At 44.2% G+C, this 22471-nt stretch overlaps 1 protein-coding gene across 2 annotated transcripts in view; it reads right to left on the bottom strand.

Annotated features, from left to right (window-relative positions):
• The window catches only part of PDGFRL (platelet-derived growth factor receptor-like), a 70142-nt gene that overhangs the window by 19116 nt on the left and 28555 nt on the right, over positions 1 to 22471 (bottom strand). For both annotated transcript variants that reach the window (XM_011934871.1, XM_011934872.1), the window contains exon 4: positions 3555 to 3706. In XM_011934871.1, coding sequence (XP_011790261.1) covers positions 3555 to 3706 — 152 coding nt within the window. The remainder of the gene's footprint in view (positions 1 to 3554; positions 3707 to 22471) is intronic.

Raw genomic sequence — 22471 nt, forward strand, 5'->3', positions numbered from 1 at the left:
GAGATAGGGTTTCACCATGTGGATCAAGCTGGTCTTGAACTCCTGACCTCAAGTGATCCATCTCCCTCAGCTTCCCAAAGTGCTGGGGGATTACAAACATGAGCCACTGTGCTCAGCCAGGAAAGTACTTATTAATGTGGTTTTCCTACATATAAAAATGAGAGCCCCAGCCTTTCACTATGAGAAAGCCTTGCTGCTGGTAATGTTCTCATCCTTGACCTGGGTGGGAGTTACAGGTGCCTGTTTGGTTGAGGATAATTTATTGAGCTGTACACTGAGAATTTAAATGTTCTTCTTTACATATGTTATACTCCAATAAAAAGTGAGAGAGAAGCGAGAAAAACCTTCCAAGAGCCTCCTGGATAAAGATGAAAGAGGAAATATATATGGCAATTGTTTATCACAGATTGCACACTAACAACAGTCAGTCCCCCAAAAGAAGCTTCAGTGTTTTCAATCAAACTCTAGGAAACATACAAACATAATGAATGACAGACATTTCTCCACATGGGTAGCCAGGAAACATATGTCCTGAAAGAACCCTGAGCCAGCAGTGGGAACCTCAGCTTCTGTAACTGCCCATCTTGATTTTTCAAACCCACCCATGCTTGAAAAGACAAATTGATAAACCCTACAGTGAAAATCCAACTGGACTCCTACCTTAGTATTGAGAAGTAAGAAAAAAGAAAAAGAGCAATAAGAAAAAAAACTCATTAGGTCACCTCCCTTTTTGATCAAAGTTTCTTGATAGTTGGAATAAATATATTTTAGCCTTTCTTTGGTTCCCAAAAGTAGTTCAGTAAATTAAAAAAAAAAAAAAAAAAGAATCTGCCTCCAAAACTCAAGGTGAGCCCATAATTTTTTTCATAATTGTTTTTTTTCAGACAAAGTCTTGCTCTGTCATCCATGTTAGAAGTATAGTAGCACAATCTTGGCTCACTGCAACCACCGCCTACCACATTCAGGTGATTCTCCTGCCTCAGCTTCCTGAGTAGCTGGGACTACAGGTGTGCGCTACCACGCCCAGCTAATTTTTGTATTTTTGTAGAGATGGGATTTCTCCATGTTGACCAGGCTGGTCTCGAACTCCTGACCTCAAGTGATCCACCCACCTCGGCCTCCCAAAGTGCTGGGATTACAGGTGTGAGCCACCATGGCTGGCCAAGACCCCATAACATTAATAGAACATTATGCCCAAGCTAAGCCTTCAGTTCAAAACCTCAACTGATACTTTGGGATGACACAACAGTACTAATTATGGCAAAGAATCTTCCTTCTGCAACTTGAAATGTGGAATCAGTCGTTGTCTGGAATAACAGACTTTTATTCATCCTAATTAGTTGCCTTTTCCACGGTTGCTTCACAGCATGGTATAATACAAAGGACACACAGTCTTGTGTAGCGAGTTCCAAAATGAAGATCCAAAGAGAGTGCCTATGAACAACTATTAGCAATAGTCCTGACAACAAGTTATGCTAGCTAGAATCTGGCTATCAGTCCATCCTTCACCTTGTCCTAGAAAAGGTTCAAGGCAGCAAAAACACTGGATCCTGGGTCAGAAAAATAGGTTTCACTCCTTATTGTGCCACTACAAGTCCTAGAACATTGAGGCTCAGCATGAGCATTAGCACTTCTGGAATTTTGGAGACAATAAAATAGCTTTTGCTTATTTCCCAGGGATGTTGTGGAAATGAAATTGATAGAGGCAGGAGGCAGAGAACTCTCCTAAGCAGATATGGGAGGGTCCTTAGAGAACCTCTGACCTACCAAGGTCATTGTGCTCAGGAGTCTTGCCTAAACATGCCCCTAGTGAAAAATTCCATCCCTTAACACACGTGCAGTAAGGAAAATAAATCAATGTGGAGTGACTCAGATTAAAGACCTGCATGTGCACTGAAAGGATGGGGTGGAGCCGCCAGGAATTCATGCCTTTTACAAACAGGGAACCCAGTCCTACCAGGGGAACACAGAAGCCCTTGTATTCAACCGTGTAGAGGGCAACCGGCAACCTGCTTTCAGGACCCCTCTTTTTGCTGAGAGCTTTCGCATATTAAATTCTACTCCACTCACTCTTTTAAGTGTCTGTGTGCCTAAGTTTTCCTGGCATGAGACAAGAACTCGGATCTAGCTGAACTAAGGAGTAAAAAGTCTCCTTCAAAATGAGACACATGTGCTTCCAGAACGGCAGCACACCCTACTAATACATCTTCTTGCCAGAAGGGAGTTATTTGGGCAGGAAAAGACAAACACGTAAGATTGTACTAAAACATTCTTTACTGGTCAGGTCATAACATCATTTGGGTCACAGGTCTATGTCTACGTCTAGGTCTATTTAGGTCTAGGTCTGAAAGGTACGTGGATTCAGGGCGTAGAGAAATCTCATGAAAGTCCCTGGCCAGGCACTAAGAAAGGATTCTGGTTTCACCTGAAGTGTCTTGGACAACAATAGGACTGGGGTGGATTTGTAAGATTCCTGAAAGCTGTTATTGACCTCTGAACCTTGTTGGAGAACTTCATCCCCTAAACTTCAGAACTTAGAGAACATTACAGAAGAAAGAGGCTGAGCAGTTATTCTGCACACCTGTTTCTCAAATGCAAGCTCCACCTTCCAGAAACATACTTTGCACTGCAGAGAAGAGTTCTCCACTCTGACCTGAACATTTTCAGGCAGTCCAATGAGGCTTAGGGACTGGAGACACAAGAGCCACAACCTGTGGGAATCTTGCCTCCGAAATCCCAGCTCATAGTACTCCCAAGAACAAATGGGGCTGAGCACTGTGGCTCATGCCTGTAACTACAGCACTTTGGGAGACCAAAGCAGGAGGATAGCTTGAGCTCAGGAGTTTGAGACCAGCCTGGGCAACACGGTGAGACCTCATTTCTACAGAAAAATCAAAAAATAAAATAAAATAAATGACAAATGGGAGGAGGTCTTTAGCAAAGCATCCTATGGAGTTTCCAGAAAGGAGATGGTCAGAGGTTCTGAGAACACAGTGATGAAAGTCAACAGCAGCACTGTCCCACAGAACTTTCTGTGATAAAGGGAATGTTTTCTCTGTGCTGTCTAGTACAATAGCCATTAGCTACGTGCCACAGTTGAGCACTTGAAACCTGGCAAGTGCACTGAGAAATTGTTTTTAATTTTATTTCATTTTGATTAATTTTCATTTAAATTTAAGTAGCCACACGTGTCTAGTGGTCACTGTATTGGCGAGTGCAGGGACAGACCCTGGAACCAAACCGTTTGTGTTGAAATCCTGTTACCACCACTTACTTGCTGTGTGACCTTAAGGACTTATTTAATCACTCTAAACCTCAACTTTCCCATCTGGAAAAAAAAAAAAAAAAAGAAAGAAATAATATTAGTATTTGCTCTGAAGGACTATAGTAAGACTTACGTGAAATAACTGATGTAAAGCATTTAGCCCAGAGCCTGGCAAACAAGAAGTGCTCTGGTTGTCATTATTTGCTATTCAGCATGCAGTAGGGAAGCCTTCAGCTCTCAGCCAAGTCCAGAAGTTTGAAGAGTTCCATGAATGCACCAAGTATTTTACCTGTAAAAAAGATGTAGGTGGAGCCCGTTTTGGCCTCGTCCTTCCTGCAGATGTAGCCGCTGCAGAGCTGCCCCCAGCAGCTGAATTCACCCGTGTCCGCCGAGGTGGAGTTGACCAGAGTCAACTGGCTGTAGCGCTCATTCTGCTTGACACTAGGAATAAAAGAGACATGAACTCAAAGGAGGTCAGACCTGTGCTGAGGCCCTCCAGCTGTCACACTTGGCTCCACTGTTCTCTGGGCAGACTTGCCCCAATCTTTCTCCAATGTCATAAAGAATGTGTTTGGCTTGTCAAACACCCCTAGAACTTAAAGTATAATAATAAAAAATAGTAATAATAATAAAAACTGAAAAACAAAAGAAATCAGGAAAAAAATGACATTTTTCCGTTTTAAAGTTCATTCTATAACAATTTGAGCAACATGATGGATTGTTTGGCTTTTCAATATAATACAATGAGGTAAATTTTTGCAACAATTCAAAAAATTTTATTCATAACCATATTTCTGGATTTTACTAAATCTGGATTTTTTTCAGATTTTACGCAGTGATAAAATACATAGAAATGTTAATCATGAAAATGCAATATTATACACTTGTCAAAACTCAAAGAATAAGCAATACAAGATGTGAACCCTAACTTAAACTATGGACTAGCTAATGATGACATATCAATATTGGTACATCAGTTGTCAATAATGTACCACATTAATGTAAGAAATTAATAATGGGAAAACTGTGTGCAGGAGGGGAGGAGGTAAATGGGCACCCTGTATCTTTTTCTCCATTTCTCTGAAACCTAAAACCACCCTAAAAAACAAAATCTATCACTAAAAACTGCAATATTCTGTTTTAAGAAAATATGAATATTATTTTCACCATACATTGCTACATATTTTAATAAACCAATGTGTCACCCCAAAAAAAAAAAAAAAAAAGAATGTGTTTGGCAGTGGTTCACGGCCAAGATGGAAGGATAACTTGAGGCCAGGATTTTGAAACGAACCTGGGCAACATCGCAAGACCCCATTTTTACAAAAATTAAACAATGAGCCTGGCATGATGGCTGACTTCTGTAGTCCTAGCCACTTGGTATGCTAAGGCAGGAAGATGGCTTGAGCACCAGAATTTCAGATTCCAGCGAGTCATGATCATACCACTGCACTCCATCCAGCCTGGGTGACAGAGTAAGACCCTGTCTCTAAAAAATAAAGAGTATGTTTCTAATAAATGGGTGTGTGGGGGAAGCAGAGAAAAAAGCCTCTCCTCAAAGGAAATAATAAACGTCAAAGAGAATTCCTCTTCTTGGAGAACACAATTGTCCTCAGACCTGCAGTTTCCTTAAGTAAAATCCTGGGTGCAATAGCTACGCAGCCTCAGAAGCTCAGCCAGAAAGCCTTGGGCTGGTGTTTTGCTTTCAGTCTGTGTCTCATGAATTCGTTTCTAAGCAGTCAACATGCATGAAAGCACACAGCATTATCCAATACCCAAAATCCCTTTTATCAATAAAGGTAAGTCTCCACATTAACTCTTGGAATCTTAGATACGCTACATTACCATGTTAAAACCAAAAACTTTCTTTTAGGAAAAAAATGCATTGGCTGATAAGATCCTGAGCCCAAAGTATGCATGCAGCCCACTTCTAATAAAGTATTTAAAGCCTTTGGGCATTTGGACTTTTCCTCTGACCTTACTCTATTATTTCTTCTTTTATTTATCTTCCTTAATCTCTTGTATTTTGTATCTTGTTGCATCGCAAATATATTTGCAACCCCCTTCAGTTTCTTTCTGAAATGAAGAGGGGCATATATATTTATTATTAAACACAAGCATTAGTCAATGTCAATGGTAATTAATTCTATTATATTGTGGCAGAAATCCAGATGTATCAGATTTATCATCCTCACACTGGAGGTTGCCCTGAGGCTGAGAGACTCAGCATATGGGGGCACCAAAATAAGCAGTTTTAAAATGGGGACTCATCTCAAATATCCAAATGCTTCACTCTTCTGAGATCCACATACTTTTATGATGTGGTTGAGATTCTCCAGTTTATCTGCAGCGGTATCGATACGGTAACCAGTTTACATTTAGCATAGGGCAAAATGTCAGGTGAGTTGGTCCTGAACGCAGCCCTGTTCTGGTTCACTGCTGCATAGCTTGTTTTGTCCACCAGTTCTGCCAAGAGGTGCTTCTGTACTCCCACGCCATCAACTGCCTCCTTTACCCTGAACGGAAATCTCTCCTCCTTCAGGAAGCTTCTAATTAGAAGCAACTCTCAGGAATCTCCCCACTTTTGCCTGACATAATTGACTTCCTTGTTCTCTACCCCTCGGATACCCCTGGCTTCCTGTCATTACACTAGATGGTACAAGTTTTGACGCAGGGAGTGAACTGTATTTGTTTTATATTCTCTAAGCAACAAATCTGTGCCGAGTACACAGTAAGGACTCCCTAAACACAAGTGAATTGAGTTAAACCAGTGATGAAAAAGGAAAGAACCTGGAGAGGCAGGCATCCAGCTCCCTATTTTGCAGAGGGGGAAACTGAGTCTGAGACAGCAGAAATGGCTTCCCTGAAACCCACAGCTTGTGAACCACTTGTGAGCAATTAAGTATGTTCTGAATGCCACTCATTAGATAAGAAAATACATATAAAGCCCTTCATGCAATGCCTGGTTCACTGTATTATCCCAATTATATCTTAATTACAGATGAGTAGTAGTAATCATGAATATCACTATAGCCATGACAAATAGTACACATGCAGCACTGGGGATAGTTAGCATAGCAAAAAAAAAAAAAAAAAAAAAAAAAGGGTCAGGTGCCGTGGTTCATGCCTATAATCCCAATACTTTGGGAGGCTGAGGTAGGAGGGTCGTTTGAGCTCAGGAGTTCACAACCAGCCTGGGCAACATAGTAAAACCCCGTATCTACAAAAAATTAAACATTAGCCAGGCATGGTAGTGTGCATGTACTCCTAGCTACTCAGGAGGCTGATGTGGGAGGATCTCTTGAGTCCAAGAGGTTGAGGCTGCAGTGAGCTATGATCCCACCACTGTACTCCAGCCTAAACGACAGAGCAAAACCCTGTCTTAAAAAAATAATAAGTAAATAAATAAATAAGTTTAAAAAATCAATGCTAGTTTTAGTTTTAAGGATGAAGCTGGATTTCAGCACATTAAAAAAATAGAAAAGGGAAGGGAAAATGGAGGCGGAAGTCTCCCCATGTAGACAGTATCTGGCCACATTCCTGTAGAGCTCAGAATCAGGGTACAAAATCAGCAGGCAATCAATAAATTCACCGCGCATCTTCTCTGGGCCCAGCATTTGCTAGCATTGTAGTGTTAGAAAGTATTAGATGCCATTCCTACTGGGAAAGTAATTAGGCACGTAAAAAATTAACACTTGGGAATAACCCTACCACCAGCGTGCAATCTGCATGCTGTATCTTTAGTAGGTTTGGGGGTGGAAGGAAGGAAATGCACTGGAAAACAGTTCTGCATTTTTCCACCCCCTCTTCTAAGCAAACAATATAAAACAGGAAACAAATTATTTAGTAGGATTACAGTTTAAATGCCTGGATTTAGAATGTCCATTTCTACCAGTGGTATCTCATCGTCCAGGCAGCAGGCTATGCAAGGGCTTGGACCTTGTGACCGAAGGCCTCTGGAGGCTGAGACCACGTCATGAAAGAGAGACAAGGATTCCTTGAGCCCTTCAGAACCACTGTAAAGAGACGCTTCATCAAAGACCCTTCCTTTCTGTGTAACCACTGAACACCACCTCCAGGGATGGAGGAAGTGGAGAACGGGGAGTTTAAGTGGAGCAAAAAGAAGGTGCCATGACCAAGTGCCAGGAAAAGGTGTTCTAAGAGAAGCAGCAGAATTCAGATTAACAGGAAGCAGCTCTGAACACGCCAACACATCAGCTTGCCTCTGGCCTTTTCTTTCCAAACTAGGAGTTCTAGCCCTGACCCACAGAGATCTCAGTGATGGCCAAGTCCATGTTTCAAAGTGAATGTGTTCAAATTTTAAGACCCTGTGTATGTATACGTGTGTGCATGTCTTCTAACACGCTCTCCCGGCCTTGACACACACAGAGTCTTGCTCTCATCAGTGGAGGCCTGAAGCTTCCTGCATTTAGCCCAGGCTGCTCTCTCCTGGGGGTGGTCTAAGTCATGAGATGGTGTAGAGGAGGGAGCTGACGGCCCTCAGATATAGGGACCGGTGCATCTTACCTGGGGCAGTGGCCAGGTAATAGAAGTGGGGTTCAGTACCTGTCCGCCCCTGCCAAGACTCTGCAAGCCAAGGGCAGAGGGTGAGCCCTGCGTTACAAGATAATGATTCATTGGTCTTATACCCACACATACTTAATGAGTACAAAATAAATGGGAGGTCCTAGAGAGGACAGGAGGGATGCAATGATGTCTAGAGAGGTCCCTGCTCTTGAGTTCTCCTATACAACATGTCATGAGAACTCCGAGGAGAGTAACCAGCAAGACCCTCTAGGCCTAAAGGGTCTTGGTAGAAAGGAAGGATGTCAACATGCACAAATCAAGGGCACACATTCCGAGGGAAGGAGATCTCCAGAGAGAAGAAAAAAAGGCAGGTTTGTGCAGAACAAAGAGATGTTTTCTGGACCACAAGTTGGCTGAAGACCATGGTCAAAGGCATACAATCATGGACTTGGGCCGGGTGCGGTGGCTCATGCCTGTAATCCCAGCACGTTGGGAGGCCAAGGTGGCTGGATCATGAGGTCAAGAGATCGAGACCATCCTGGCCAACATGGTGAAACCCCTGAAAATACAAAAATTAGCTGGGCGCAGTGGTGCATGCCTATAGTCACAGCTACTGGGGAGGCTGAGGCAGGACAATCACTTGAACCTGGGAGGCGGAGGTTGCCATGAGCTGAGATTGTGCCTCTGCGCTCCGGCCTGGTGACAGAGCAAGGCTCCATCTCAAAAATAAATAAATAAAAAATAATCACAATAATAAAATAGAATCATGGACTTTGGAACCTTACTGGCCAGATTCAAATCCTGGCTCCACCATGACCTTCAGAGTCCTTAGCTACAGCTTGTCTTCCATAATCTGGCTTCACCTACTCTTCAGACTTGCAGTAATAACAATGAGATCTAATGCTTATTAAGTGCAGGCATGCTGCCGAGCTCTGTAAAGAAGTTCAGGACTTAGAACAGCACCTGCCACAGAGAAGTGCTCAATACATCTATCTATCTATCTATCTTTCTTTTCTTTTCTTTTCCTTTCTTCCTTTCTTCCTCCCTCCCTCCCTCCCTCCTTCTTTCTTATTTACTTATTTATTTATTTACTTGAGATAGGGTCTTGCTCTGTTGCCCAGGCTTTGAGTACAGTGGTGCAATCATAGCTCACTACAGCCTCAAACTCCTGGGCTTAAGGGATCCTCCTACCTTGGCCTCCTGAGTAGCTGGGACTACAGGCATGTGCCACCACATCCGGCTAATTTTTTAGAATTTTTTGTAGAGACAGGGTCTTGCTGTGTTGCCCAGGCTAGTCTTAAATTCCTGGCCTCAAGCAATCTCCCACCACAGCCTCCCAAAGTGCTGGGATTACAGGCATGAGCTGCCACACCCAGACTCAATACATTTTAGAAACTGTCATTGTGGTCCCCCTGGTTCTCACAGCCACAGTAACTTGGAGGTACTATTTTTCCCCTTTTACTGATGAGGGCACCGAAACATAGAGAAGCAACTTGTCCAAGTTACTCGGCTATTGAGTGGCAGAGCATCTAATCCAGTGTCACACAGTCTCAGGTTCCAAACACTTATAAATGAAGAGGGCATGGATTTTCATCCCACAGAAATGAAATGAAGCAATTTTGACAGAGTGATGGGGCCTCTAAACAGCTTATAAAATCTGCTAAATATAGCCGTGCACACACACACACTCCCACATCACAAACAAAAACATGAGAGATCCAGTTAATTGTGCTCAGAATTTTAAATCCCATAGTAGAAATAGTACACTGTTTTCTGTTAAGTCAACACTAAACCATCCGGTAATTAATTTAAAGAAACAAGAATGGGACACCCATCAGTTATTAAGCATCTACTTCATAACTGGCGATACCCAAGAGACACGACTTTTTCTCAATCCCATGAGATGGCAATGATGAAACTAATAATAATAACTGAAACTTAAGCAGTGTTTAACATGTGCTAAGCAATGCTGTAAGCCCTTTACCCATTTTGACTTATATGATCCTCAGGAAGCCCTGAGTGACAGGTGCTATTATTAACCCCACGTGGCAGGTGAACAAACAGGCTGGAGAGGTTAAGTAACTTTCCCAAGGCTACACAGGAAGTGTTGGAGCCACCAGAGAAAAATTTGAAGCTTAGTTTACACAACTTTCCCAGGGCGCCTCGGCGAGCTACACAAAGATTTTCTGCTTTGGACACTCTGTGCTGCCTTTGTTGGAAACAGAGAGACGCCCATCTCTACAAAAATTTTAAAATTAGCTGGATGTCATGATGCCTGCCTGTAGTCCCAGCTACTTGGGAGGCTGAGGTGGGAGGATCACGTGAGCCTGGGAGCTGGAGGCTGCCGTGTGCTAGGACTGTGCTACTGCACTCCAGCCTGGGCAACAGAGGGAGACCTTGTCTCTAAACAAGTTCACAAAGTACAAAATAAATATTCTCCTTATTCTACATTCATTTGAAAAATTGTTAGGCCTCTACCACACTCAAGGAACTGTGCCAAGAATCAAGAGCGATAAAGACTCATCGGTATTTGCTTGTCTGTGTTTCAAATGTTTACATAGGGCCTGTGTTTCCTCTAAGTCTCCGTCTCAGAATGTGTCAGAGAAGAATGGCTGCATGATATGCAGGAAATGTGCCATATGAACAGAGTACAGATCCTGGGAAACAGACAGCTGGGTAAAACATATTGAAACTGTCACTGTTTATGTCTCTTTAAAAAAGAAAGAAGAAATATGCATGACGATCTCAGGGAAACAAATATTCAATCTAAAGGACTTCAGCGTGAATACAGTCAACACTAAACCATCTGGTAATTAATTAAAGGAAACAAGAACGGGACACCCATCAGTTATTAAGCATCTACTTCATAACTGGCGATACCCAAGAGACACTGCTTTTTCTCAATCCCACAAGACGGCAATGATGAAACTAATAATAATAACTGAAACTTAAGCAGTGTTTAACATGTGCTAAGCAATGCTGTAAGCCCTTTACCCATTTTGACTTATTTGATCCTCATGAAGCCCCTGTATCAGAAATTAGGCTGGAATAGAGCTATCCCTCTATCATCTATCAATCTATCTATTATCAATCAATCTATCATGTATCAGCCTATCATCTACTGATCTATCATCTATCAATCTATCATCTGTCAATCTGTCTGATGTCCATCTACCATCTATCCATCATCTATCTCCATGTGTGCCTACTGTCCAAGGAACTATTCAAAATCCTTGCAATGTGATACAATATGTCCATCTCAACAACCGGTTACATTGTGAAACGTGGCTCAGGTCTCTCTACCACAATGACTTATGCCAGATTCCTCTGTATTATTATTATTATTATTATTATTATTATTATTTTTTTTTTTTGAGACGGAGTCTCGCTCTGTCGCCCGGGCTGGACTGCAGTGGCTGGATCTCAGCTCACTGCAAGCTCCGCCTCCCGGGTTTACGCCATTCTCCTGCCTCAACCTCCCGAGTAGCTGGGACTACAGGCGCCCGCCACCTCGCCTGGCTAGTTTTTTTTTTGTATTTTTTTTAGTAGAGACGGGGTTTCACCATGTTAGCCAGGATGGTCTCGATCTCCTGACCTCGTGATCCGCCCATCTCGGCCTCCCAAAGTGCTGGGATTACAGGCTTGAGCCACCGCGCCCAGCCCCTATTTTATTATTACTTTTAAGGTAGCTTTTCTTTTCTAAGAGGCGGTCTCACTCTGGTACCACGCTGGAGTGCAGTAGTACAACCTCCGTGGGGTTCAAGCCATCCTCCCACCTCAGCCTTCCGAGTAGCTTGGATTACAGGCGCACACTACCATGCCTGGCTAATTTTGCATGTTTCTGTAGAGACAGGGGCTCCCTACGTTGCCCAGGCTGGTCTCTAACTCCTGGGCTCAAGCAAGCCACCTGCCTCGGCCTCCCAAAGTGCTGGTATTACAGGCATGAGCCACTGTGCCTAGCCTCCTCTAGATTATTGAAAAAGAAGTCAGCCTAAGCACTTCTCCAGCACTTCACAGGAGATTGCACACGCAATGTCCCTCCAGCCCTGCCAGCGTCACTCTCACCCCTGCAGGGCCTTTCCTTGGCACTGCCTGGATTCTGCTTGCCACGCTGCAAAGTCCCCCTTCCCTTTTCATTTCTCCTCTGCCACCTGCTGGGGTCATCATTCTTTTTGACCCTCTGTCCAGCACATCCAGGTCACTTACAAAGGCAAAGCTCCTCTGCCTCCTTCAGATATTCCCTGGACTCTGAGAAGATGAGAAGTGGATATTCCTTTGACACCATAAAACATAACCACAGCTGACACACCAGCAATCCGCCCAACGGAAAATCCCCTCAAATCACCTGGAATAAAGACCTTAAAACAGGCCCAACAAATCCACCCAGAGGAACAGATCATTGCTACCTAGATGTTAACGGCAGCAATGACAGTGATCATAAAAAATGGGGCATGATCTAAGAGATGGAGAGACCCAAGAGATTTAGCTAAACCTACTACAGTATCACAGCCATAACTCACAAAAAATATTCATGGTAGATTACGCAAAAAGTTAATCATGAAAGAGTTTGAATATTTTGATAATTTTACACATAAAAATAGTCACAATAGATTAGGGAAAAAGTTAATCATAAAAGAGTTTGTATATTTTGATACCTTTTTTACTCATAAAAAATATTCACAATAGACTGGGGAGAAAGTTAGTCATTAAAGAGTTTGTGGCCGGGCATGGGGGCTCACGCCTGTAACCCCGGCACTTTGGCAGGCTGAAGTAGGTGGATCATGAGGTCAGGAGATTGAGACCATCCTGGTTAACACGGTGAAATCCCATCTCTACTAAAAAAAATACAAAAAAAAAGTTAGCCAGGCATGGTGGTGGGCGCCTGTAGTCCCAGCTACTCGGGACAGGAGAATGGCATGAACCCAGGAGGCGGAGCTTGCAGTGAGCAGAGATCACGCCACTGCATTCCAGTCTGGGCAACAGAGTGAGACTCTGTCTTTAAAAAAAAAAAAAAAAAAAAAAAAGAGTTTGTATATTTTGATACCTTTTCTTCACTAAAAATAAAACTAAAAGATTCAACACTACTGTGTTAATCAAGTATCTTGGGATTTTCAGTGATCTTTCTTCTTTTTGCTTATATGTAGTTTTTAAGTTTCTAAATCAAATGAGTATGTGTTATTTTATAATAAGAAAAGAAAAACTGGGCCGGGCACAGTGGCTCACATCTGTAATCTCAGCTCTCTGAGAGACCAAGGTAGGTGGATTACCTGAGGTCAGGAGTTCAAGACCAACCTGGCCAATATGGTGAAACCATGTATCTACTAAAAATACAAAAATTACCCGGGTGTGGTGGCAGGTGCTTGTAATCCCAGCTAGTCAGAAGGCTGAGGCAGTGGTATCGCTTGAATTGGGGAGGCAGAGGTTGTAGTGAGCCGATATCATGCCACCACACTCCAGCCTGGGTGACAGAGCGAGACCCTGTCTCAGAAAAAGAAGAGAGAGGAGAGGGAAGAGGGAAAAGAAAAGAAAAACTATAGTAAAAGCAAAACAAGTAAAACTACTTATAAAGTGCAAAACAGATGCTGCATAAATGCGTAAGCACAATGGCTCGTGTGTATTTAAATACCTGGAGGTTACCTTTGCAACGTGTTGCCTTTTTAAAATGTGTATTTCCAACAGGCAGAGCCACAAGGAATTCCTTTAGAGGCCTAAAACTACTGTGTATTAGTTTGTTCTGATTAAGGGAAACACTGTCGATTGGAATATAACACATCATTTGCAGTGCAGCATGGCTCTTCCTTAACCATTCTGCTCCCCTGCTTGTGTGGACCTGCCAAGGCTGTGCCACCTCCCCGGAGTTTAACCCAGGCTCCCGGATCTTACCAAGCCTTCCTTCTGTCTTGGTTCCCACTCTCGGCATCTCTAGTTCTTTTCACAGAGCTGCAACTCCACCTGTGACCCAGGCTGCTATCACCACTGACTCTCTCATGTCTACTCTGTCCGCTGAAAAATCAATCTTTCTGGAGAAATGTCTCCTCCATGCCCCTCAGATGCCTTTCATCAAGTATCAGATATACTTTCCTGGAAACCATTGTATCATTACCTCCAGTTCTAAATATCAGCTTCTCCCACTGCACACAGAATTGCACGTAACCACCTCTGCTGGTATTCCAGCTCCTTTGCTCTCCCAGTCCTTAAGCCGAGTAACCTTGTGTCTTGAGCTATCTAGCTCCTCACCAAACCCAGACACATCGGCTCATTTCCACCTCTGAGCCCTCCAGCCATCTCTTTCCCTCTGAAGGGCTCTCTTCTTCTATCTGACCACAACATGCTTACTCTTCAGGGTGCTATTCCCAAGGAGGCCAACCATGTCCAGTGGCCTTTATAAAACAGCGGTTAAGAGCATGCACTCAGGAGTCGGCTTTCCTTGGTTCAAATCCTGCCTCCACCACTTACTGGCTGTGTGACCTTGAACTACAATTTAAGGTGACAGCGTACAGAACACAACAGGATTCAGTGAGTGAAAGCAGGCTGAATTACTTATCTAAGAGTCCTTACTTTTTGCCCCCTTTTTATCCAATGTCAGTGAAGTACAAGTGCCAAGAGTAACTTCGGAACTGGGAAGGACCTTAAAGATCATCTGGTTGGATATCTCACTTTACAGAGATGAAGTGACTCATCCAACATTACAAAGGCAGCTAGAGGCAGAGCTGGGAATGAAATCCCTACGGACTCCTGAGAAAAGAGAGTCTGGCATGCTTCCCACTGAGCACCGGAAAAGAAACATGAGTTGATTGTTTAAAATACATAAGTAAATCCTAATGAAATGCTGACTTGGAGGAAATTCGCAGATGATAACTTTCCAGATAGGCACTCACCATGTAGAGAAACGCATAGAAATAACAATGAAATCATCCTGCTTGTGTAATTTTCTTTGAGACAGAGTCTCACTGTCCCTCAGGCTGGAGTGCGGTGGCGTGATCTTGGCTCACTGAAACTTCTGCCTCCTGGGTTCAAGGGACTCGCCTGCCTCAGCCCCTCCTAAGTAGCTGGGACTACAGGCATGCACCACCACGCCCGGCTAATTTTGGTGTGTTTAGTAGTGACGGGGTTTCACCATATTGTCCAGGCTGGTCTTGAATTCCCGATCTCAAAGGATCCTGCCACCTCGGCCTCCCACAGTGCTCAGATTACAGGCGTGAGCCACCGTGCCTGGCCCTTCTCTTGTAATTCTGACAACAAGGTCATCTTTGAAACTTTGTGACCATATGATTCCCATGCATACGGGTGACTCACATTACAGGTTGCGAATCCCTTATCCAAAATGCTTGGAACCAGAGGGGTTTGGATTTCAGAGTTTTTTCAGATTTTGGAGTATGTGCATCCTGCTTACTAGTTAAGCATCCCTAATTTGAAAATCTGAAATCTGAAATGCTCCAATGAGCATTTCCTTTGAATGCCATAGTGCTCAAAAAGTTTCAGATTTTGTAGCATTTTGGATTCTGGATTTTTGGATTAGGGATGCCCAACCCTTACTATAAATCTGGCAATTCTAATCTTACCATGTAGCAGAAGCTCATCAGCATTTCTCTGTGGGTAACATGAAAAAAGATGCCCTAGCTCTGCTTAGCTGAATGCTCACAGCCACGTATTCGGGAAGAATAGGCCCTGGAAGATGAGTGAGGACAGAGGACAATGGAGCAAGCCTCCGCCACCCTTGCTAGGAGAACAAGCTGTGAATTACCAATGGACAGGCATGCAGGCACAGTGAGTGCATTATGGCCAAGTCAGAATAGTGAATGCAACAGCCGTGGGGCCTGGACCCATTCGCCCCCAGCACAATGATTTCACTGCAGGAAAATCCACCAAATCTCCCTCCTGCCAACATTTTTAAGGTGATCGCTCATAGTAACGCCACACTGATGGTACATCTTCCGAATAACATCAGAAACCTAAATAAACAAACTGTTTTCTTGGTGTAGAGACTACAGAGATGTTGGGAATATGGCTTGCTTTGAGTTGACTTTACTAAAAGCTGTGTAACATTGAGGAAGTCTCTTACCCCTCTGTGGCTTTAATCTAGTCACCTTGTAAAATGTAGGATCCAAGCCACATCAGTGGTTCTCCAAGCTGGCTGCAAATCACAATCTCCGGAAGGTTTGATGCTGTTCTCTTTGGCTGTTATTTTTTTTTTTTTTTTGTACAGTCTCTCCCTCTGTCACCCAGGCTGGAGTGCAGTGGCGTGATCTCAGCTCACTGCAACCTCCACCTCCCAGGTTCAAGCGATTCTCCTGCCTCAGCCTCCTGAGTAGCTGGGATTACAGGTGCATGCCACCACACCTAGGTAATTTTTTTTTTTTTTTTTTGAGGTGGAGTCTCACTCTGTCACCCAGGTTGGAGTGCAGTGGTGCGATCTCAGCTCACTGCAACCTCCGCCTCCCGAGTAGCTAGGACTACAGGTACCTGCCACCACACCCAGCTATTTTTTGTATTTTTAGTAGAGACGGGGTTTCACCATATTGACCAGGCTGGTCTTGAACTCCCAACCTCAGGTGATCCACCAGCCTCAGCCACCCAAAGGGGTAGCATTACAGGTATGAGCCACTGTGCCCCGCCGGCTCTTCTTTATTACTACTATTTGAGACAGAGTCGTGCTCTGTCACCTAGGCTGGAGTGCACCGGTGTGACCATGGCTCACTGCAGCCTCAACCACCCACCCCAGCCTCCCAAGTAGCCAGAACCACAGATATGTACCACTATATCCAGCTACAACTTTTTGGTTTTGTTTTAAGAGATGGGGTCTCACTATTTTGCTCAGGCTGGTCTCAAACTCCCGGGCTCAAGTGATCCTTCTGCCTCGGCCTGCCAAGGTGCTGGGATGATAGGCATGAGCTGTCGTGCCTGGCCCCTCCCTGGCTCTGCTTTGCACAAGTCTCCATCTTATCTTCAAGGCCTAGTCTCCTACAATTAGGTCATCACTCACTCAGTGATTCCATTTGCCTCACCAATGGCTGCTCACGGCTGCCTTCTCTCCTTCCCGTCAGCCGCTCCACACTCACACTTGACCACGCGCTGTCTTCTGTTGCTCTGTCCTTATATCTCGTTTGTCTTTTATCTCACTAGTTCTTAAGCTGCTTGTCATTGGGACTATTTCTGTTTTTTTTCCCCCTCATACGCCATTCTGACTTAGTAGACTGTCTTTATATACACATTAAGCAAACGATAATGCATTCAGCATGCTCTCTCCTCAGTGGACCAACACTTAACTGAAGGCTGCAACACACTCGCTCTGGTCACCCCTCTGGCTCTTGTAGGGGACAGTTCCTCCCTCTGCCTCTTTCCCCAGGATGCCTACCAGGGGATGTGATGTATTGCGCCACTGCATGAGCCACCTGGGTAAATAAATACATGAGGGCACGTTTAACATTGATTCACTTCTATCAATGTTGGTTGACTCACAGGGCCCCCAACCCCCTACCTTTTCCCAGCTATGAAGTCAAGTTCACAAAGAACAGCGCTGTTACAGGGAAGGGTGAGCTGGTGCTTTCTGACCTCTGCTCCAGTGTAAGTGAGACACCAGATCTCACCTGGGTTCTAGGCAGTGGGATGGGGACAGAGTAGTGCTTTGGACAGTAGGATGTGACCTGAAAGGCAGAGACTAGGGGCAAATCAGGATGAACTCCCAAACGCAATCCAAGCAGTCTTTGAGCAGGAAGGCTTCAAGCGAGGCAGAAGACAGGCCCCTGAGGCCCCAGGACAGAGTGGACAAATTGGGAATGCAGGATGGGAAGTGACATGAAAAGGTTCTGGGCTGACTTCCCAGGGCAGCAACTTAGCAGCTGCCCACCTGCAGCCAGCTGTGTGGGTGGGATGGAGCTGCCAAGGGAGCCAGGCCCGGACACTGCAGGAACACTTCTGACATCTTCATTTTGCTTTTTCATAAACGTGCCATTCCACAAAATTATTGACTAGTGGACATACAATTTCCCATTTTACACCTATCCTTTATTCCTCTTTTCTTGCTCCCACCTTTGACATACCTTTCAAAACTGTTTTATTTATTTTACATGTTCAAGTACTTGGTCAACAATGATGCTACTAACACACCAATGTTCACTTTTGAGCACTGGTTCCCAGACATCATCCACATGTACACGTATTTGTTAAAGCAAAGTTTCACTCAAAAAATACATGCAATCACTGGTACTGTCAGCAATGCTCCATCTTACAAGATGCTCCAAAATTATCATCTAACATAGTTTGTGATACTCCTACAGTGTCTTTGGTTTGATGCGCTAACCTGACTGTATTGTCATTTTCTTACTGTATTTTAATGCTGTGCAACACACCTGGGATAATCAATCCTAGATTTAACAGAAATGCTCAAGAAATGAAAGGTATTGTTGAATGAAACTTTTTTTTTGTTTTAAATACATATTCAGTGTAGGAAGACACATTATTTTTAAATAAGAGTTAGCAGTTAGCAGAAGACGTTTCACCCAAAACTACAGAATGTGCTTGAAGCAGTTTCCCCACCCAAATGACTAGGTCGACGAGCAATGGGTGATCCAGAGAACCTTGAGACCATCAGTATGAGCATCAGTGAGCCCTCCACAACGCTACGGACACAAAAATGTGTAGGAGATTGAGACACGCATCTAAAACATTTCTTAAAATGAAACTCCCAGGCTGAGGCAGGTGGATCACTTGAGGTCAGGAGTTTGAGACCAGCCTGGCCAACATGGTGAAACCCCGTTTCCACTAAAAATACAAAAATGAGCAGGGCATGGAGGCGTGCACCTGTAATCCCAGCTACTCAGGAGCCTGAGGCAGGAGAATTGCTTGAACCTGGGAGGTGGAGGTTGCAGTGAGCCCAGATTGTGCCACTGCACTCCAGCCTGGGTGACAGAGCAACACTTCATCTCAAAAAAAGAAAAGATAAAATGTGAAAAGCTGGCTGTTTTCTTATGAGTTACCTCCTTTGGGTACAGTATGGTGAACAGAAATAACTCACCGATATTGAGATGGCTTACTATGTGTGCCAAGAGCTCTACATGCATGACCTCATTCTATCCTGAGAACAGCACAATGAGCCTAGTTCTATTATTACCTGCCCCCCACCCATGTCCTGAACGGAACATGGCTGTGTTTTTCTGCAACCTGGACACTGTCAGAACACTGAGTACACTGGGGGAAGTCTTGTATCCTGCTGCCTCCACCCACCAATCTCTGGGGAAATACGGGAGGGCCTGGAGCTGGTGCCAGTGAGTCTGGAAAGAGAACGCTGTACCTTCAGCATTGGTTAAGTTATGTATTTGTCATTTCAGGGGTGGAAGACCATTTGAGGACAAGTACTAGAGCTTGGGGGTGGCGTTTCCTTTTGACTGGCCACTGCAAACTAGACCCCAATTGGATCCATGCTCCAGATAAGAACGAAGGCAAAGTGAGAGCCTCCTCATCTTCATTTGTTCTGCTCAGAAAATAAAACGAGCTTTGGAGGAAAGTGAGTTCGAATATAAAAGACACCTGCATAACGATATGAATGCACTTAAGTGTACTGAACTGTCTACTTAAAAATAGTTAATACGGTAAATTGTACGTTCTGTGTATTTTCCAAAAATATAAATTATTTGAAAAAAAAAAAAAAAAACACCTTCCTCAGTATAACACCAGAGTACTGTCCGTACCATTTACCAAAGCCTGTGCAGATTCCTTCTCAACGGTGGGATTCTTCTGCTGATAACCACTTAAGATCTTTCTCTTTTTCTTTTAAAATGTCTCCCAGACTCTCCCTCCAGATGCTGGATGACATAATGAGCCTGGCCGGGAGCCCACTCTCTGCTCCATCGGCCCACCCTCCCTTTGTGTTGTCTGTGGGTGGAGTAAGCTGTTGCCAACCGTGGCCAAATGAAAAGCCCGATGCCCTCCCTTCTCTCTAAAAGCTGTTTATTGTTTTCAGAGGAGCCAGCCATCAAAGAGATCTCCTGTGCCCCACGCACTCCTCCCAACTCCCAGTTCTTGACTGAAAAAATGCTAACATCCGACCAGATACCAGAGAAACATCCTGAGAGACAATGCCTGGACTCTTATTTCCTAGGGAGCAGGACCAGGGCTTATTACCGTATCAGCCTATCTTGTTTTTACTGCTGTGATGTGGCTGACAACATAGCTGAAATCTCCAACATCTCCTTGTTCCTACCAGCATTCACTGATTATGTTTAAGCCTTCGTCCAGACCCACCTATTCTCAGTTTCTTCTCCTTTTCTTCCCTGAATCAGCGCGGTGCCAATCATTCTCTGGCTCTACAACCTGGAATTGTGTTGTGATGAGATTCAAGAAACAAAATGTGTGCAGAGAAGATGGAAATGGGTCATGTTGATCTCCCAGCAAGGGTTATTCAGATAATCCAGAATATTCTTGTACGAATGTTTTAATATTATCAACAAAATGAAAGCAAATATTTAAAAAATTATTGCAAAGAAACATGACGTCCAAGAACACATCTACAGACCCCAGTTTGAGCGGAATAGGCATGTGGCATGGGGAGGAAGAATGAAGACAATTGACACAGAAAAAGACACTGTCTTTCTTCTGAAGGCAATGAGGAGTGCTAACCCTCACACTATGGTTTATATTACTCTGCATTTTCTGTCTCCCCCCTCCTCCTCCTCCTCCTCCTTCCTCTCCCTCTCCCTCTCCCTCTCTCTCTCTCCTTTCATTCTTTCTGAGACAGAGTTTCACTCTGTTGCCCAAGCTGGAGTGCAGCAGCATGATCTCAGCTCACTGCAGCCTCCACCTCCCAGGCTCAAGCAATCCTCCCACCTCAGCCTCCCAGGTAGCTGGGACTAGAGGCACACGCCACCATGCTCTGCTAATTTTTGTTTTGTTTTTTTTTTTTTTTGTAGAGATGGGGTCTTGCCATGTTGCCCAGGCTGGTCTCAAACTCCTGAGCTCAAGTGATCCACCCGCCTCAGTCTCCCAAAGTGCTGGAATTACAGGTGTGAGCCACCATGCCCAGCCATGCATTTTCTGTGTATACATATTTAGAAAGGCTTTAAATCCTCGACTCATAATTGCCCTAAATTTTACTCTAAATTTCTTTATGTGGTCAACAAGGCCCTCCATGGTCTGCCTCACCTCCCATCATCATCTCTTCTCCTAACCTCCTTCCCACTCCCTTGCCTCTGACCGCCCCGTTTTACCCACCTGCCCTCCATGCTCCAAGTTCTACACTCATTCCCACTTCTAGGTACTTCCTTCAAACACTTCTCTCTGGAATTTCCTTATATTCTTCTACACCTTTCCTTACCCAGGGAACTCTCAACTTTCAGATATGAGCTTGAGTTTCCTCCTCCTTGACACCATACTTCTGTTAACAAGGCACTTGCTAACAGATTTTAGTATTTTATTAAAATTGCTTATTTGTCTTCCATGAGATTAAAAGATCTATGGGATATAGAGATTATATCTATTTTGCTCCCCATCTTATCTCCAGCATCTGCCTAGCAGGGACCATAAACACAGTAGATGCTTATAAAAAAAACTGTTGGCAGGCCGGGCGCGGTGGCTCAAGCCTGTAATCCCAGCACTTTGGGAGGCCGAGATGGGCGGATCACGAGGTCAGGAGATCGAAACCATCCTGGCGAACACGGTGAAACCCTGTCTCTACCAAAAATACAAAAAAATTAGCCGGGCGAGGTGGCGGGTGTCTGTAGTCCCAGCTACTCGGGAGGCTGAGGCAGGAGAATGGCGTGAACCCGGGAGGTGGAGCTTGCAGTGAGCTGAGATCCAGCCACTGCACTCCAGCCTGGGGGCAGAGCGAGACTCTGTCTCAAAAAAAAAAAAACTGTTGGCAGAAAGGAACAGGGCAGAAGAGTCAAGAAACAGAACGTTCAACCAATGATAATTACTGTTGTCAGGAACAGTACCTTTGCTGTTTCCCATCTCAAAGAGAGGAGATGTTTATGGGATCTGGGATGGATTGAGCCTGGAAGTAAAACCCGAATCAATTTCAGTACCTGAAAATAGTCATCAGCATGTTTCTATCAGCCTCCAGGTACCAACTACACTGTTCAAGGGGGCCACTGTTCCTGAAAGACATAGCAGGGCACAGGGACACGAATGAATTTCTCCCTGTGTGGGTACATACACTTACAAATGTCTACTCCCTTTTTAAAAAATGTGTTTGTTGGGCCGGGCGCGGTGGCTTATGCTTGTAATCCCAGCACTTAGGGAGGCCCAGGTGGTGGGTGGATCATTTGAGGTCAGAAGTTCAAGATAAGCCTGGTCAACAATGGCAAAACCCCATCTCTACTAAAAATACAGAAAATTAGCCAGCCGTGGTGGCACATGCTTGTAATCCCAGCTACTTGAGAGGCTGAGGCATGAGAGTTGCCTGAATACAAGAGGCAGAGGTTGCAGTGAGCTGAGATCATGCCACTGCACTCCAGGCTGGGCAAGAAAGAAGACTCTGTCTCCAAAAATAGATAAACTAAAATAAAATTTCTTGGTAAAAAGAATTCTACACTGTTTAAAATACAACTTGAAACTGTGACCACTGCGTAGCCTAAAAGGCTGAGAGGACCATAGGTTTAAGTGTGCAGGTATTGTATGCACTCAGTTCTCATTTGGTATGTTTCTTCATTTACTGGTGATAGGAAGACAGTTGTAGCACAGCTG

This window comes from Colobus angolensis, unplaced genomic scaffold (genome assembly GCF_000951035.1).
Source record: "Colobus angolensis palliatus isolate OR3802 unplaced genomic scaffold, Cang.pa_1.0 Scaffold14, whole genome shotgun sequence".
Taxonomy (NCBI): Eukaryota; Metazoa; Chordata; class Mammalia; order Primates; family Cercopithecidae; genus Colobus; species Colobus angolensis.